This window comes from Apodemus sylvaticus, chromosome 5, assembly GCF_947179515.1.
Source record: "Apodemus sylvaticus chromosome 5, mApoSyl1.1, whole genome shotgun sequence".
NCBI lineage: Eukaryota > Metazoa > Chordata > Mammalia > Rodentia > Muridae > Apodemus > Apodemus sylvaticus.
In genome coordinates this window covers 75893517-75911870 of record NC_067476.1, presented here as the reverse complement: position 1 = coordinate 75911870, position 18354 = coordinate 75893517, and the positions used below count along the sequence as shown (strand labels likewise).

At 42.2% G+C, this 18354-nt stretch overlaps 1 protein-coding gene across 6 annotated transcripts in view; it reads left to right on the top strand.

Moving 5' to 3' along the window:
- The window catches only part of Ttc17 (tetratricopeptide repeat domain 17), a 108828-nt gene that overhangs the window by 7577 nt on the left and 82897 nt on the right, over positions 1-18354 (top strand). For all 6 annotated transcript variants that reach the window (XR_007977901.1, XR_007977900.1, XM_052183063.1 and 3 more), the window contains exon 2: positions 12669-12758. Coding sequence is in view for 4 of the 6 variants with exons in the window: in XM_052183063.1 (XP_052039023.1) it covers positions 12669-12758 (90 nt within the window). In the remaining 2 variants the exon portion in view is untranslated. The remainder of the gene's footprint in view (positions 1-12668; positions 12759-18354) is intronic.

Below are 18354 nucleotides of genomic sequence, written 5' to 3'. Positions count from 1 at the left end.
CTGACCATTTACTTACCTTAGTGCGCTCTAGACCACTGCATAGCTCCAAAGAGAGACTGGATACATCCACCTCTACATACCTCCACTTCAGCATCTCCCATGCTGTCAAAACACACAGGCAACAACGTATCATTAACTGTTGCTTGGCTGATGCAAGCGGATGTGATAAGTGGATTTGGCGTCTTAGACATTTACAGTTGCCTGCATGAAGCCAGTGTTCACTAGTTTGATCATCATCTGGAGATGACCTGTAGAAAGCTTCAGACTTGTGGGAAAAAATCGAAGGTTCAAGTGACCCATCCACCATGAGCCCTTTGACTCTCAGAAGGGGCTTGGAACAGTTGAGCAGGGCCGTAATCTCAGGGAGCGCTGTGGCCTGTGAACTGTTCATCAGGTTATGCTCTGCCAGGGACAGCATCCTCTCTGTCACTGGTGTTAGACGCAGAGGGTCAGCTTTATTGCCCGGACATGGAAATACGTAGAGAAGTGATGAGAAGAATAGTGAACAAGAAAAGGAAAAGAGAAGCGTGAGAAAGCCAGGCGGTGTAGACAGGGCTGACAGCTACACTGCTGAGCAGGGGTTACAGTCAGCGGTGGGCCCAGCAGCTGGTGTAGTTCGGAGGCACCCTTCTGGAAGTGAGCAGAAGGCGTGCTGGCAGTGTGAAGGCTGAGTGAAGGGCTTGCCAGCAGGCCGAGTCAAAACTTAGCACAGCTTTGCACTCCCAAGTGTGGAGAGCAGTACCTGTGTCTCAGTTATACAACTCTGATAGCAAAAGTTAAAACAGAAGCTCCCGTGTGTGGTCTATAGCCAGTAACTCAAGAGTCAAGTGTGTATAGACTTCCTTTCCTCCTGCTCTCTTAAAGCCAGTCCAATCCGCCCTTCACCCCTACGGCGCTCATCAGGACACCCAGGGCTTCCCTCGTTGCCAATCTCAGTTCTCAGTAATCTCAGCTTAGCCTCTTAGTAACCTAGTGACAACCTGGTACCTTACTGAACTATTTACCTTCATGGCTGCCAAGACACAGACTCTGTTTTTCTTCTGAGCCCCAACCATGACTTTTCTATTCCTTGATGACTTACTGGCCGGCCGCTGTGCCACCTCCATCCCCCACATGATCATCTCAAGCAGCCTCGTGCCATAAACTTGACCTGCTGAGGCCCCCCACTTCTCAGCTGAGCTCCGTGACTCCTGGGCACCTCCACTCAGAATGGCTTCACATGGACAGCAGCTTCTGAGCCCACCTGTGCCCCAGACTTCTTCCATTCACCAACTAGCTGTGAGCCCAAATACTGATGTTTGTCTTCACTCTTTTATTCTCTATTTCTAAACCCAGCCTAAAGATAATCTATCTCCTTTACTTCCAGAGTGCTTCCCAGTTGAGCTGTGTCTTTCCATTTCTGTCCTGCAGGCCTTGTCCAGCCTAACTCTGCCTCAGTCCCACTCTGACGCCAGTTCTGGACTAGTCTTCTTGCTTCGCTTGTACCCCAGATAATCCGTTCTCCCAGAATCATGGAAAATGTTTTGTTTTGTTTTGTTTTGTTTTGTTTGTCTTTAAGCACATGTGGCCTTATCATTCACTGTAAGATAGGTGGAAAGCAGGGAGCATGAGAGCACCTTCAGAACTTTCCCGTCCCACATGAAGATGAAAATCTATTTTCTGTATGGTACAAGGCCAGAAAGACCTGAGTCCTAGTCACCTCTCCAGCCCCAGGCCCCACTCTCCTTCTTAGGTGATGTGCTGTGTTTCTGCCTTCGGACATCCCTCTGCAGATGCGTTCATAGCTCAGCCTGCCTCTCCTTTTAGGTCTGTTCACATGATACCTCCTTTTACATGCCTAAAACATGAACTCTTCCTGCACTGCATTCTTCCTCTGCTTTATTCTTCATAGGGACCGCTGCTGGTACTGTATGATAGCATTCGCATTATATTTCCTGTCTGTGTGAGAAGGCAGCAGCTTTGTTTCCTTCAATCAAGTAACCTCAGAACCAAACCCAGTGTTGGCACATGGTGTATTTACTCGGGGAATACTGAATAAGTCAAAATAGTGTGTGTGCACATACATTATTTTTATCTGCGATGTGGCTTCTGTCATCATACTCAAAGGCCACCATCACTTTAGTGGTCTAGAGCAGGACAGTGTATTTACTTGAAGGTTACAGGAGAATTCGTTGATTCTTCCTGTTACAACTAAAGAGCTTGGACAAGCTAGTCCTCTTTAGAAGCAGTGTCTCTGAACAAGAGTGGAAGGTGTTGCCTGGCCACATCACAGTGAATATTCGTCCTCAAGTTCCTATGTATTTGAAAACACTTTTATGAATTTCTTTTTTAAACATACAACTGGGACCATTGTATCTGATGACTAACTTGCTAGCCTAAAACCAAGGCATCTGTTCACAATAGAAATAAAAGTTTCCTCCTTGGTTAAGTCAGTTATATGAATATTCAATAGTGTATTTATCCAGTGCATTTAGATTCTCCAGGGATTTTTGTTGTTGTTGTTGTTGTTTGATTTTTCCTGTCAATACTGTGGAAAGTGAGTGTGATCATATATATATATATATATATGTGATATATATATATATCTTTGCATCTATCTGTGAGTAATTGTAAGATAAATTCTTAGAAATGGAGTTACCTGCTTTAAAGTATTTATTATTCTTAATTTTCCTAGGTATTGGCAAATTATTGTGCTAAAGGATTGTGTCAGTATTTGAAAATGCCCAGCAGTATTTGGGGTGTGTAAGACCTTTGTTCATAATCTGACTTCAGCAAAAGACCTTGCATTGATTGCCCTGGGTTAGGCAGCACAGTGGCCATCAGCAGGAGTGGCAAACTTTAAAGAGCAACCTTCAGTTTCATTTTCATGGCTTCTTAGGAAAATTAAACCTTTGTCGTTAATGTGTATTTCATACTAGTTAGGATTGCAGTAAATCAGTCATGTTGATTTCTTCCCCGGAGCAGTGGGTTGAACTGCATCCATTGTCTCTCTTTAAGGCAAGGGTTTCTAGCACAAACTAGCAAAGTCATCCTCAAGCCATTGAGTTTCCTGTCACCTCAGTAACAGCATGGCCTTGCACTGATTGTAGTGTCTTTTCTTGGAGTTGAGTAATCCAGTTATCTCACTAGGAATTTTAAAGCTTACACCTGGTATTCTATCTGGACTTAGTGAGTGCTTATACAATTTTCTATTGCTGCTGGGGGGAAAAAACCCCACAAACTTAATAGTTTAAGGCAACCCAGATTTATTGCTTTCCAGGTAACTAGGTAAGGAGACTACAAGCCCATCCTGAAACTTACAAGCATAGTCCAGAGAACTGCTGTGCTGTATACCTTACTTCCTGGAGGCTATGTGCAAAGGCCAGCCCTTTATTCCCAGTGTTCCCAGTATTCCTTGGCTCTTGGGCCACTTTCATTGCATCTTCAAAATCAGCAGTCATCCCACTGACCTCACTTTCTCTCCCTGTCTGCCCTGACCCCAACTCTCTGTGTGTATGTGTGTGAGTGAGTGTGTGTGTGTGTATGTGTGTGTGTGTGTGTGTGTGAGTGTGTGTGTGTGAGTGTGTGTGTGTGTGTGTGTGTGTGTTCCCTGGTCCATATAATTACTCTGTATACACCTGATATCCAAGCAGTATTCTCTGTCTTCATTAAGACAGTAGGATTAGCAACCATTGACATCTCAGTTTGCCAGAGTGTCATATATTCACAAGATTAGGGATCAGAGCATGGTAACCTTGGTTGAGCCATTATTCTGCCTGCTGCTGTGCTCAGTACTTATTTAGGGCTCGAATTAAAGTCATGTCTGAAGTACATATAAAACAGCTATCTTTAATATAAACAGCAATTAGGAGGGAGAAGCAGGAAAATCAGAGGTTCATATTCAACCTTAGCTACAGAGTTCGAGGCCAGCTTGTCACAAAGAGGGATAAAAATACCAGCAGAACCAGCTGCATTGTTTCCATACATGGAGCTTCTTGACAAATACAGAAATTATCCAAGACTCTTGTCATCTCATCCAACATTTTATTTTTGTTGTAAAGTTACAAATAGTCTAGCTGAAAGTGTGTTGTTTATATATATTCCCTGTGGCATAAATTCTAAAATATAGTTTAAGACTTATGTCTGTTTAGGTTGGAAATATTGTCTTGCTTGTAAATCAGGAAGACATTGTTTGACATGAATGTCCTTACAAATTGGCCACAACATTATAAACATTTAAATCTATATAATAGCTTTACAGTACACTTTATATGTCTGAATTATGCAGGAATAGGCAGTTTTACCATGGTTTCTAGAAACTGTAATAATGAGAAAACAAAATCAAGTTAAGGATAAACTTCAAAGGGTAGTGGCCATGAAATTCATGTGTGGGCAGGATCCAGTACTGGTGTTTAAGTTTGTTTTTAATCTGATGCATGGTAATTCTTCAAACTGAGACTTGTTTTATCTTTCTTATTAAAATATTATACAACTTCGCTAGCAACAAACATTACAGCAAAACAGTTGTCTTAACAAAGTGAATGATCAAAGGCTAGAAAGATGGCTCTACCCATAAAATGCTTGCTACACAAACGTAAAGACCCAAGTGTGATCCCCAGCACCCACACGAAAAGCCAGGCATGGTGGTACACACTTGCAATCCCAGTGTCCAGAGGGTAGACAGCAGAGACCCTGGAGCGGGCCTGCTCAGTGAGAGACTGTCTCACAAAGCAAAGGAGATGGCTGTCCTTAGGAACGGCACTCTAGGTTGACCTCTACCTTTCAATAAGCACATGCATACGAGTGTATGTGCAGAAGCACTCAGACACACACACACACACACACAATGTGCAGAAGCACTCAGACACACACACACACACACACACACACACACGTTTTTACAGTTATAGCCAGGAGTCTATGAAGATATTCTTATGAGGTAAATCTGAACTGGTATTTTTAACTTGTAGTTCTCCAAACCTGAAAGAAGATGGAAGCCCATGATGGCTTAACTTGGAGGAAGAGTTGGGTGGACAGTACTGACAACAGACACTCTGCCTGCCTCAGCCCATCTCTTTAAAACTCACGCTGATTACCGTTGTATTATCCATGGCTAGAATTACAGGTGCAAAGGTTCCTTGACCAGTTCTTTGACGATAGCAATAAATTGCAATTAAATTTCAGATAAGATTTGAAGACAAAGGTACAGTCCAGAAAAGATACTAGCTGGGCATTTTCTGAGGTCTTCATCTTGGACCCACACCTGTGACAAGAGCTGTCTTTATAAATACCTAAGAGAAAGCTGTCAGGCTCTTTTCCTACCAAAGACTTGGCTTGTCATTACAGTTGGTTTAAAATTGAATAAAACAAATTTGTTTCCCAGTACTCTCAAGTTTGATGTTTACAAAGATAACGTACTTTTAGGTAGACATTTTCTTTATAAATTTAGGTAATATGTACTCATTGTTAAAAAGACTGGAAACATAGATAAACAAATGACCAAGTATAAAAGGCCAATATAGAAGCCCACAAAGAGATTTAAATGTATTCACAGTTACTCTCATGTTTCTAAAGGCTGGGGAAACTCGCTGTTGGTAGGAATTTAAGTTTATTCAACTATTTTGGAGAAAATTAGCCAAAACCATAAAGTGCATTTCCTGTGACTTAGACATGCTCTTCAAAGGGAAGAACATATCCAGACAGCTGTCCAGAGAACATCACACAATTTTTTTAAGTAAAATAATGATTAACATAAATTTTAGTAATAAGTAGGGCTTTATTAACCATAAATAAGTGTAGTTACTTAAAACAAAATATGAACCACTAAAATTGAGATGGAGATATAACTGTTGGTGGAATGCTTGTATCCATGCCAACACTACAGAAACTGGATGTGGAGACCCAACTGTGTAATCCTTGCAGTTTAGAAGTAGATCAGAATTTCAAGGTCCTCTTTAGCTTCACAGAGACCACCCTGGACTACATGAAATCTTGTGTCAAAACTAAGTCAAGAGTTTGGAGAGATGGCTTCATAAGTAAAGTGCTTTTCGGACAGTCAGAGACTCACGGACGCGCCCAAGTGCAAGAGCATGTGAGTTTCCCAGCACTGGGAACGCATGAACAGGAACCCTGCTGCCACTCCATCTAGACTGGTGAGCCAAAGGGTCAGTGAGAGACTCAAAAAGTCAGGTGGAGAGCAGTGGACAGGGACACCTGTCATGGAGCTTCTGGCCATGGTACAAGTGTGATCACACACATACAGAGAGGGAGGGAGGGAGGGAAAAAGAGAGATGAGGGTGGCAGCTTGGTCAGAAAAGTGCTTGCTCTGCAAGCATGAGGACCTAAATTCAGTCCCCAGCACCCACCTAGAAAGCCACGTGTAGTAGCACATGACGAGCCTGTAACCCCAGCACTGTAGAAATTCCAGAGGCAGAAACAGGAGGATCCCTGGAACTCGTTGACTAACCAGACTAGCCTAATTGTAAATCACAAATTCAGTAAGAGATCCTGTCTCAGAAAATACGGTGGTTATTACACGAAGAGTGAATGATACCTGAAGTTGCCCTCTGGTCTTCACATGCACATAAACACAAATACACATAGCTGCACATACACAGAAAAAGTAAGATTAATGAACCATCTATATTTACTGGGAGAGACATCCAATGAAGTGGGCAGAGGAATGGGCTAGAGAAAGGTGCAAGAGACTATTAATCCATTTTTAAATTTATGCATTGGTTGGTTGGTTGGTTGACTGTCGGAGAGTACTGGGCATGGACTATGCACATGCTCTGGTATTCATGTGGAGCTCAGAGGAAACTCTCCAGAGCAGTTTTCTCAGACTCCCATGTAGGTGGCCAGTGATGGGACCCAGTTCATCGCAGTTGGCAGGTACCTGCTGAGTCATGTCATGATCGCAGTTGGCAGGTACCTGCTGAGTAATGTCATGATCGCAGTTGGCAGGTACCTGCTGAGTCATGTCATGAAGCCCATGTTCCCATTTTTTGTAAAGATATCCACATAGCAATGGGGAGGGTAGAAATTATCATGATATACCTAACAGTAGATAACTCTGAAAGTGAGATTTCAAGTAATTTTGATTCTTTTCCCATTCTGTCTATATTGTTTACATTTAAAGTACAATACTTAGTTATAGTGGGGGGTGGGGATGCTTGAAGTTGAAGTTTGTTTGCATTAAAACCCATGCAGCTAGAGATGGCTCAGCAGCTAAAAGCACAACATGGTCCTGCAGAGGACGTAGGATCTGTTCCAAGCACCCACATGGCAGCCCACAACCATTCATAACTCCAGGTCCAGAAAATCCCATGCCCTCCTCTGGCCTCCTTGGGCACCAAGCATACATGTAGTACAAGATATACCTGCAGGCATAATAACCGGTGTACCTAATTAAGAGCTGTGCGACAGAGAACTTTGCATGATACAATGAACTACTACTTAGAAATAGCCACTGCTTAATTGGAGCAAATGGACAGTTTAACAGAAAGTAGGGGTGTGTGTGTGTGTGTGTGTGTCTGTCTGTCTGTCTGTCTGTCTGTCTGTACATGTGTGCATGCATGCATATGCACATACATGTGTGCTAGAGTATGTGTATGCGAGAGCATGTGTGTGCTAGAGCATGCGTGTGCTAGAGCATGTGTGGGAGGGTTACATGTGAAAGTCACAGGTCATCCTCTAGTGTTGTTCCTCAGTTACCATCACCTTTTGTTTTTCTAGACCGGGTCTCTTCCAAGGCCTGCTGTTTTCTGCTTACAAGCCTCAGGGATCTACCGTACAAGTACACACCACCACAGCCAGCTTTCTTTATATAGACTGGAGCTTGAATTCAGGTCTGCGTGCTTGCATAGCAAACTCTTTACTGATTGTGCCATCTCTTCAGTTGCCAGAAGCAACTTTTAACTGCAACTCTGTAAATCACCCTTGCTCCAAGAAGTAAAGATTGTATGGGCAAACTGAAAATGTGGCAGTCTCATTGGTTGGAATAGTATGGTTTTTGTTCTTGTTTGTTTGTTTGTTTTTGTTCAGGGATGAAAGTCATCCCTGGTAAAAATGTGACAGATGTAGGGTTAAAAAGTTAGAAAAAACTAGAAGTCATCTAATTAGGTCTTTTCAGCTGATAGATAGGGAAGTAGCTCAACCAGTCATGGGACGTATTGTCAGGGCCATACTTATTCTGATCTATGGAGACTTACCCACTGTACCTCCAGTGGAGCATCGAGCAAATGTAGCATCAAGACAGTCAGGAGTGTGTTGACTATCTACCATACACCTCAGAATATATTACACACTGAAGGCAGAAAGAAGAGTAAGACAGCAGTTCAAGGGTGTAATGCTTAACTCTACAGGAGTGTGTGCACGTAATAATTGACTATACAGGAGAGTGTGCATGTAATGCTTGACTATACATGAGTGTATGTGCATGTAATGCTTGACTATACATGAGTGTGTGTGTGCATGTAATGCTTGACTATACATGAGAGTGTGCATGTAATGCTTGACTATACATGAGTGTATGTGCATGTAATGCTTGACTATACATGAGTGTATGTGTGCATGTATGCTTGACTATACAGGAGAGTGTGCATGTAATGCTTGACTATACAAGAGAGTGTGTGCGTGTAACGCTTGACTGACTCTACACGAGGGTCTATACAGTCTCTGATGGGAAATCAAGAGGAAGATAGTTGGCTTCACAAAAGAAATGTCATTTGGTTCAGTCATCTAGCACCTGTCAACAGCAAAAGTGTATGCCAGCACTCTGTGCAGTGACCCAAAAGACTTGTCTTAGTTGGGATTTCTATTGCTGTGATATAATACTGACCAGAAGCAACTTGGGGAGGAAAGGGTTTATTTCATCTTACACTTTGAGATAACAGTCCATCACTGAGAGAAGTCAAGGCAGGAGCTTAAGCAGAAGCCATGGAGGAACACTGCTTACTGGCTTGCTCTTCATGGCTTACTCCACCTACTTGGTAATAGCACCCAGTACCACCTGTCCAGGAATGGCACCACCTATAATGGGCCCTACGGGCTTGCCTACAGCCCCATCTTATGAAGACATTTTCTCAATTATGGTTTCCATATCTCTGTTGATGCTCTCTTGGGTCAAGTTGGAAAAAAAAAAAAAAAAAAAAACAAATAGGCATCCCAGGGATCTTAAAGGAGCCACAAGGATGCCCTTGAAGAGGCCCTTTAAAAATTCAGCTAAGTTGGACCAGTGAAATGACTGAATGGCCTGCCACTTTGGTTCAATCTCCTGGACCCACATAATGGAAAGAAGGAACTTCTGACCTCCTGCACCTGTGGGGCACATGTTGGACCCCTACACACTCAATTAATTAATTAAAATGTAATAAAGTTATCAAAACATTTGGGGTAACACAAACACTTTCTGAATTATAAGCATTTCATTGGCATGTCAGACCAACTTCAAGTGCAATAGGTATGGTTTGTCCAGGGCTTAAACAAGGGTAGGGTTTTCTGCTTCTTCAGTCCATTCTCAGGCTTCTCCAAAAGACACTCTGATAAGCCCCTCTAGTACCACCTGACCTCACTTAAGAAATCCTGTCTCAGAAATAACCACTGTGACTAAGAGGAAAGAATGCACTGGCCAAGGCTCCCATGTGGGGAAGAGGAAGTCAGGGATGTAGTTGTGATAAAGAAGGAAATTCTGGGTACTGACCAGCAAAAAGTAAACAGACATCAAGTGGTGCCATTTTTTTTATTTAAATAGAGATAAAATGGTAATGTCTTAGTATTTCAGTATGTTATACTATCCATGATAGTGTCATAACTTAAAATTCTGAATTAAAAAAATATTCTGCTTCAAATTCTTAAGGGGAATATAGTTTTTAATGAGTACATCATACTATAAGATGTCAGTTTTTATACTGCTGCCAGAAGAGTGGATTTCCATGTTGTTTTCATATGTTACAGTGAGTATCATGGCAAATAGAAAACTGTATATGAATAAGTTGCATATGAGGCTTGAACTGATGTCACTACAGAAATGTGTTATATCCTGCTCTAAAGGACCACAGACATGGACTCAAACTTGCCTTCCTAGAGCATCACTCACTTTCTTTGCTTAAATCGGTTATTTTGTATAAAATGTTCACCTTTATCTAACTTGGCAGCGAAGTGGTTTCCATCTGCTGCTGAATGGATTTTCTGAGTCCACTCTCTTAGGGCTCTCATTGGAGATGTGGCTTTGAACATTGACTCAATTTGGAACTGGTTCAGCAGTTAAGAGCACTGGCTGCTCTTCCAAAGGACTCAGGTTGAAGTCCCAGGATTCACATGATGGCTCACAGCCATGCGTAACTCCAGTTACAGGATACAGCATACACACACACACATAGACAACCACCAGTGCACATAAAATAAAAATAAATCATTAAGGAAAAAAAATCAATGTCTTGATTAGTTGGAAAAAGCACAGTGAGATCTATAAAAGTCACTTGAAAGGAGCCAAGTGTTTACTGCCGTTTATGTAATTGGATGCATGGACTCATAAAATGTACTAATACAGTGGAGCTGCCTGGTACGTGTGGTCATCTTTAGTGAAGTGAGTTGAGCAGAACAGTCAGCTGGAGGAACTAGCGGGTGCACCTTCCAGATGACAGAGTTCAGTCTGCACAGCCACAATTCAAATGCCAGCTCACCTTTCCCTGTGTAGGACTGCTCTAAATATAGTTCCTAGTTCTTTTCTTAAATAGAATAAGTGAAAACAATTCTTCCTTTCCTTTGTGACTCAGGGCCTATGAGCATTTATTGCACTGTTATGAAATGGAAAATGGTGGCATTGTCACTTGATAAAAAGTCAAAGTGAACTTTGAGATCCTAGTGTACAGTATATTCTCTTCTGTTTGTTTGGTTGTCAGTGATTTTATTTTATTTTATTTTATTATTTTATTTTATTTTATTTTTGAGACAGGGTCTCAATATGCAGCCCAGAGACTTGTGTTAAACGCATACTCCTGCCCTTGAGTGCTGGGGTTAAACTGCCTCTGTCTAGCACCTCTTGGTTTTGCACTGAGCAACCTTACATGCTAAAAATTAGGACATTGTATCACTTCTTTCCACATTTTACAGAGAGAACATAGGAGTCTATAAAGCCCAAGCGTTAAGTGGGCGGAGCAGGCCTAGAGAGACTACGCATCTATGGGTAGAGTGGCTCTGTGGTATTTACAAGGTTGTCAAGGAGACACTCTAGTAATATTTTGAGGAGAGGTACTCAAAAGGAAAGGAATCCGGGCGGGCATTTGCCAAGATAATTACCGTAACATTTCAGAATTTAAGACCTGGAAATTACTGCACTCAAGATATGTGTCAGGTCATAACTCTTCCCTTGCTAAACCTTTATCTGGCAAAGCTCCATGCCATTTGCTGTCACCTCAAATAAAAGAAAGCCACCAGTTAGTAGCTACCCTTCCTGTCAGCTAATAACTTTATCCTGATGTCTCTGTTAGCTGTTCCATCTTTGCTAAGCCTAAGGCTTCAAGGAGACACATAAACTTCCCTTACAGCGGGATGCGAGGAAAGTCCTGCATCCTTGGCTATGTGAGCACTCTTAATCTACAAGTAGGATTATTCTCTAGTTCCAAAATGTTGCCTTTGTCTGTCTTATTCTTCCTGCAAGCCTTTCAAATACCAGGTAGTCAATGGGCTTGGGTGTTTGAGGCAAAAGGAGACTGTTCTCCCACTTCCTGCCATCTGGGCTCGTGGTTTTCTGGAAACTCCATTGAGTAGCTGCTGCTTGAGGTCTGGATAGGGTGCTGGATGTCAGGTGTGCTTTGCTTGCTTTGTGAAGCCTTCTATACCTGGGCACTAGCTGGAGCTTTTACATTTTCTACTTTGTTTTGTTGCATTGGACAGCCAGTGTCTCTATTGCTTCATTGATGAAATTAAGTGTCTGATATCGATTCAGCTAAAACTGTTGTGGTGAGTATCCTTGTTGATAGGTTTGTCTCCCTGTTTAAGAATGCTCTAGTGTCCTAGAGTTTATTTCGCTAAGTGAAGTATTGTGTACCAGTGATGAACATGTTAGTATATATTGTAACTAATCCTATAGATGTGAGAGCAAATCTCTAAGCCTGCTGCCAGTGTTGGGGTTCATCTTCCACATTGCAGATGAACAGCATAGTCACCTGATCTGTTCATCAGAGAACATGCACTCTAAGTAATAAATGTACAGCTAATCTTACATCATCTTTGATTTTTGACTTTTTCCAAATGGCCTTACAAAATCTATTTTTAATATTTTCTTTTTTACCACTTCCAAGTCTATTCAAATATGAAACATACTGTCAAAACTAGGCAATCTGGTATCTTTTGCTATTATAAGTATGAAAAGTAGTTAAAGGAAATGATTTCCTTGTTTGTTGCCAAGGACTTCTGTTCCTGAGTTTACTCCAGGTGCTGGGAAACCCTAGGACTCTTCGCTTGCTGAGCGAGCTCTTGCTCTATGAGCAGCCCCCAGCCCTGCCTGTATCGTTCATGTTTGAGATGCCCTGAGCAGCTAACACAAGCTAGAATGGTGATGGGCCAGCCATTGGGATCAGTAAAGGAAGCTTTATTCCTCCACACTATGGAGGAATTATATCCACACTAATTTATATCCACACTAATGAAGCGGGAGTTTAATTGACCTCTGTATTGCTTTCTTGTAGGTGGATTCACCAATGAACTTGAAGCATCCCCATGACTTAGTCATATTAATGAGACAAGAAACAACAGTTAACTACCTCAAAGAACTAGAGGTAAGGCAACTGGATGTATGCTGTGGGGCTGAAGCGTCTGCCTCCCAGGAGCTGATTGTATTCAGAGATCAGCCAGATCATATCATTAAGCCCAGTTCTTGTGACTTGCAGCAATAGGATTTTAGATCTTGCTTTGAGGAATGGTCTTTCAAATTATTTTGTCAAAGTGGAGTATGTTTGTATGTGTTTTGTTAATTAAATTTGTTCCTAGAGTTTGCATACATTCATTACACTACAGTGTAATACATACTGACTACTCTCACATCCACCTCCCTGCTACCCTGTCTACACCATCCTCTCCATCAAAGGGATTTGAGTACTAGAGAACCGAGTGCCCTGGAGTAGGTAGCAACCTAATGCTCCCCTCTATGCTCTATGTCGTTGCCCCCACCCCAACTCGTTAGAAAGAGGCTGTGTCTCCCATATGGTCTGAGAAGACTGTGTGTAAAATATGAAAAGGAAGAAAGGCGCTGGACTGAGCTGGACTTGGCCACTCATGTGTTTAATCCCAGCAGCCCAGAAGCAGAAAGGAAGGTGGATTTCTTTGAAGCTACCGTGGTCTGTAAAAAGAGTTCCAGAACTATACTGACCTTGTGTCAAAAAGAAAAAAAAAAAATCAGGAGAAAGGACCTGGGCAAGTAGCACACACCATCATACCAGCCCTTGAGGTCTAGACCAATCCAGTATACAGCGAGGTACTATCTACAAAAAAGAGGAAAAAAGATTTTCATAAAACCTAAAAATTATCATTTTCATTCATTCTGAAGGAGTAAAAACCAGGGTCTCGGCATTGTTTTTTCTCATGGTTAAGTCAAAAAGTCTTAACCAGTTTGTTCCATGAAAACTTGAAACTTACATGTTGAAAAAGTAAAGTACAACTTGTGTTTAATGAACAAACCAAGCAGCATTTTTAGACACTGATTTTTGTCATATCTATTAGCTGGGTTTGCTCAGTAACATGCAGTCATTGGGAAAAACTAGACTTTCCCCCCATAAATGGTCCTCTTGAAGTTATAGTGTAAATAATACCTAAAATTTGAAGGAAACTGAATTACAGAAAAATGCCAGACTCTTATTGGGAATAAGCAGGGGAAATGAGTGTAGAGTGACGTGCCTTCCAGAGAAAGGAAGGATCCTTTTTTTTTTTTTTTTTCCTCCAAGACAGGGTTTCTCTGTGTAGCCCTGGCTGTCCTGGAACTCACTCTGTAGACCAGGCTGGCCTCGAACTCAGAAATACGCCTGCCTCTGCCTCCCAAGTGCTGGGACTAAAGGCGTGCGCCACCACTGCCCGATTCAAAGAAAGGATCCTAAAGACCATCTCCACCTACAAGGAGGGAACGGGCCTGAAGACGAGACCTGCTCTGGCTCTCAGACTCTGGGGCAGACGTGGCAGAACTGGAGGCAGAGGCTCGAGGCTTGTTCTTTGGTTTTGGTTTGAAGAGGTTTTGTTCTTTTTTCTCAGTTTGGCATCTTTTAACAAACAGTATGACCAGCCTTCGAACTTGGGGACATGCATGGGTTTCTTTGGCTTATGCATCCCCATCACATTCCATCAGGAAGGGAAGTCAGGGCAGGAACCTAGGCGCAGGAGCTGAAGCAGACACCTGGGAGGAGCTCCCTGGCTCATGGTCAGCCATCTTTTTTATAACTCCCAGAGGTGCCTTGCCAGGGCTGGCACCCTTCACAGTGGGCTGAGCCCTCCAACCTCAAGTCATCCTAATCAAGAAAGTTCCCTTACAGACTTGCCTGTGGACCAGTCTGATGGAGACATTTTCTCAGTTAAGATTCACCACTTCACAGGTGACCATAGCTTGTTTCAAGTTGTCAAAAATAAAAAACAAAAATGAAAAACCCCAGAAAGCAAAAACAAATAAACAACAACAAAACCCTCACTAGTACAATTTCATGGGCACTGAACCCAGAGCATGCTGGGTAAGCACTGTACCGCTGAGCTGTCAGCTCTAGCAGCTTACCACTGGAAGACTAGCTTCCTGGTAAATTAAACCAATAATTCAGTTTGGGGCTACACTAAGCCCTGAATTTTACTGACAGAAATTCAGACTGGTACCTCTATCAGCATATATGTATCTATTGATGTGTAATTTGTGTGAAGGAGAAGGAAAAGGCTTTTAGTACCTGTGAGCTAGCACTATCTGGGAGTAGTGTTCTTAAGTCATGGTCTGTGTGCCAACATTTGAAAATAGTTCCTCACCCTGACACTCCTGCTTTTGTCACCAGTCACTTTGGAAATGTTGCTTATTTTTTTCTTATTAATATCAGGAACACAGTAGATTTCTTTGCAGAGATCCATGCTTTAAAACATGACTTGTTTTTACTTAAACATAATGTTCAAATAAATGGTAGTTGTTCAGAGGTTAGTTTTTACTCTTAGATGTATAGACATATTATGTCTACTTATTCCTATTACTTGTTTTGAGATTTATTTATGTATGTGAGTACAGACATACTAGAACCATTACAAATGATTGTGAGCCACCATGTGGTTGCTGGGAATTGAACTCAGGTCCTCTAGAAAACAGAACAGTCAATTCTCTTAATCACTGAGCCATCTCTCTGGCCCCTGGACATTTTTATTGACATAAATAGAATCACTCAGTTTAATGATATGTGATTAATTCATCCAATAATTGCAATGCAAAGAAAAAGCACTGATCCACCTGTTTTGGAGTGAGTTTAGTGTGGGGTTATGCTCACTTCCCCTAGACATGAGAGAAAGTGAGATACAGACACACAAGGAGAAGTGGATGGCCAAACCTAGCAGCAGTGTCAGCGTGCCTGCAAGAGTAGGAAGAATAGCAGCACTAATAAAGAATAGCGTCACCAATGGGCACAGCCTTGGCCCTGCGATGGCGAAGGCATCTAGCTGGTTGAAGGTGAGCGGCAGGGGCAGCTCTCTGCTCCAGTGTGGGTGCAACCAAGCTTTGCTGTTTCAGAGCACCTGAGAAGAAAATCAGCTGAAAGGCCAAATAAAACCTGGTGGATACAAAATAAGTCGGCCAGGTTCAGTGGCTGCACCCTCTGCTCAGCAGCATGTCAGAGTGAGGTAGTGAGTGGGGTAGAAGCCCCGCCATGCTGAAAAAGATCTGGTTCTGACTGGAGCTGGGTAGACCCCCGGAAGCTGCATCAGGACATGAGTCTGCTGAGGAGAACTAAGATGGATAGGGTCTTTAAGATCTAAATAACTTTAAAAGTCTTATATTAAAAGTTTAATTTCTGTAAAATATCTAATATCTTTTAAAATTTAAGGTCTTTTACATTTTTTAAGCCTTTTAACTCTGGGGACTACTAAAATATCTTTTTACTTTAAGAGGGAAAAGAGTTGAGGCTTGACACCATAAAGAAAGGCTATTGGTGAAGCCTAGTTACAGCAGAAGACAGCAGTGTTTTGGAGATGCCAGTGCCCTGAGATGGCCACCAAAACAACAACAGTAGAGTACAGACAGCTAACGCCTAAAAGACAAGGTGTATGCTACAACGTACAGAGCTAGAGAGTGACCCAAGCCCTTAAAAGAGCCTAAAAGATCGTGAGTAGATCCCAGACATTAGACAGTTAAAGTTTGATTTTGCTTTTGATTGTGACTGTGCCCTGATTTTTTTCCCTCTTAAAGTAAAAAGATATTTTAGTAGAGCCCACAGTTAAAAAACTTTAAATTTTTAAAAGACTTTAAATTTTAAAAGATGTTAGATATAGCATATACAACTGGGATTTTAGAGCCTTGGAAAGCGCTAAATTTACTCATTTATGGTATCCTAACAGATTAAACTGTGAAATTTTAACAATATATAGTTGGACTGGGATATAGTTAAAACAGTTTATATTATTTTATAATGTTCAGGAGGAAACGAATGGAAATTCCATTGTATATTTTTAGCATATATATTAAAAATGTGGGAAGGACTCCATGCCTAAGTAGTCTTGCCAAAATGTAATTAAACCATAACATCAATCATTTTTCTACCACCAGTTTCACTCTTTTTTTTTAAATTGGATATTTTCTTTATTTACATTTCAAACCTTATACCCTTTCATGGTCCTCCCTCCAGAAACCCCCCATCCCATCACCCTCCTCCTGCTTTTATGAGGGTGTTCCCCACCCACCCAGTTCTTCCTTCCTGCCCTCGAATTCCTCTACACTGGGGCATCAAGCCTTCACAGGACCAAGGGCCTCTCCTCCCATTGATGTCTAACAAGGCCATCCTCTGCTAAACATGCAGCTGGAGCCCTGGGTCCCTCCATGTGTACTTCTTGGTTGGTGGTTTAGTCCCTGGGAGCTCTGGGGGCTTCTGGTTGGTTGCAAACCCCTTCAGTTCCTTGGGTTCTTTCTCTAGATCCTCCATTGGACCCTGTGGTCAGTTCAGTGGTTGGCTGCGAGCATCTGCCTCTGTATTTGTCAGGCTCTTTGTTCCTTTTACCTGTTTAAATTACGGAGAGAAGCATGCAGGCTTCATCCGACTGCCAAGAAATCTGAGATGGACAGTTGTTAACCAGAATCCCCTTGTCAGTACTCAGAGAAGTCCAGAAGAGGGTGCTCAGGAACTAGGAAACCTTCACTTAAAAAATCCCAGAAGACTAGCAGCTTCTGCAGGACATATAGCTTAGTTCTAAAAGCAAACTGTATGGAGAAGGAGATGGGGAAATAGTGTGGTAACTACTAAATAGGAATAAATTTAAACAAACAATTGTATTATGGATTTCATTGTATTCTTTTTTAAGGCTTTATTTTTGAAATTTTTATATAATTTTTCAAATCATACAATGAAATATGAAATACTCTATTTCCCTCTCCCCCGCCTCTCATATCCCCCAGACATTCCTCCCTCCAAGCTTCATGTTTGTTTTTAATAACCTACTAGGCCTTGTTCATGCTGCCAATATGCTCATGATGTGGGACAGTCCTGGTGGGAGCATGAGCAACCCACCAGGGAGCATCTGTCTCCTCAGTAAAGAGTGAGGCTCCCTCCCCTAGCTCCTCATTGTAAGGTAGGACCTTTGCACCACCTGTGCCCTGTCTGTGCTGGGATTCTGACTGCCTTGAGCTTGGATAGGTAACCACAAGTCCCGTGAGGTGGTGATTGTGATCTCCTGTCATATCCAGAAGATGCTATTTCACAGCACCCGCCTGTCCTCTGCCTCTGCCACTCTTCCTGCCTCCTCTCGCACAGTGTCCCTGATCCGTGCTGTGGTGAGCTTAGCACCGGTGTTTCATTTAGGGCTGAGCACAGAGTCTCTCATTCTCAGCACCTTAGACCCATGTCCACTGAGTGCAGCCCACTGCAGGAAGCAGCTCCTCTGAGCAAAGGTGAGAGCCACCCGGGCCTGCCTGCTGAGAGCTAGACTGCCCTGGCTAGCTGAATTCTGAGGCAAGCAAGGATGTAAAACTGAATTTCAGAAAAAGGGAAGAAATAGTTAGCTACTTGAACATGGACTAGGTATTTAATATTAAGAGATTGTTATTTTAAATATGTAGCAATGGCATCATAGTTTTGGGCTTCTAAATTATTTTCTTTAAGAAACAAACATATTTATTGACAAAAAATTAAAATGGGGACTGGGGTGGGATGGGCAGGAGATGGC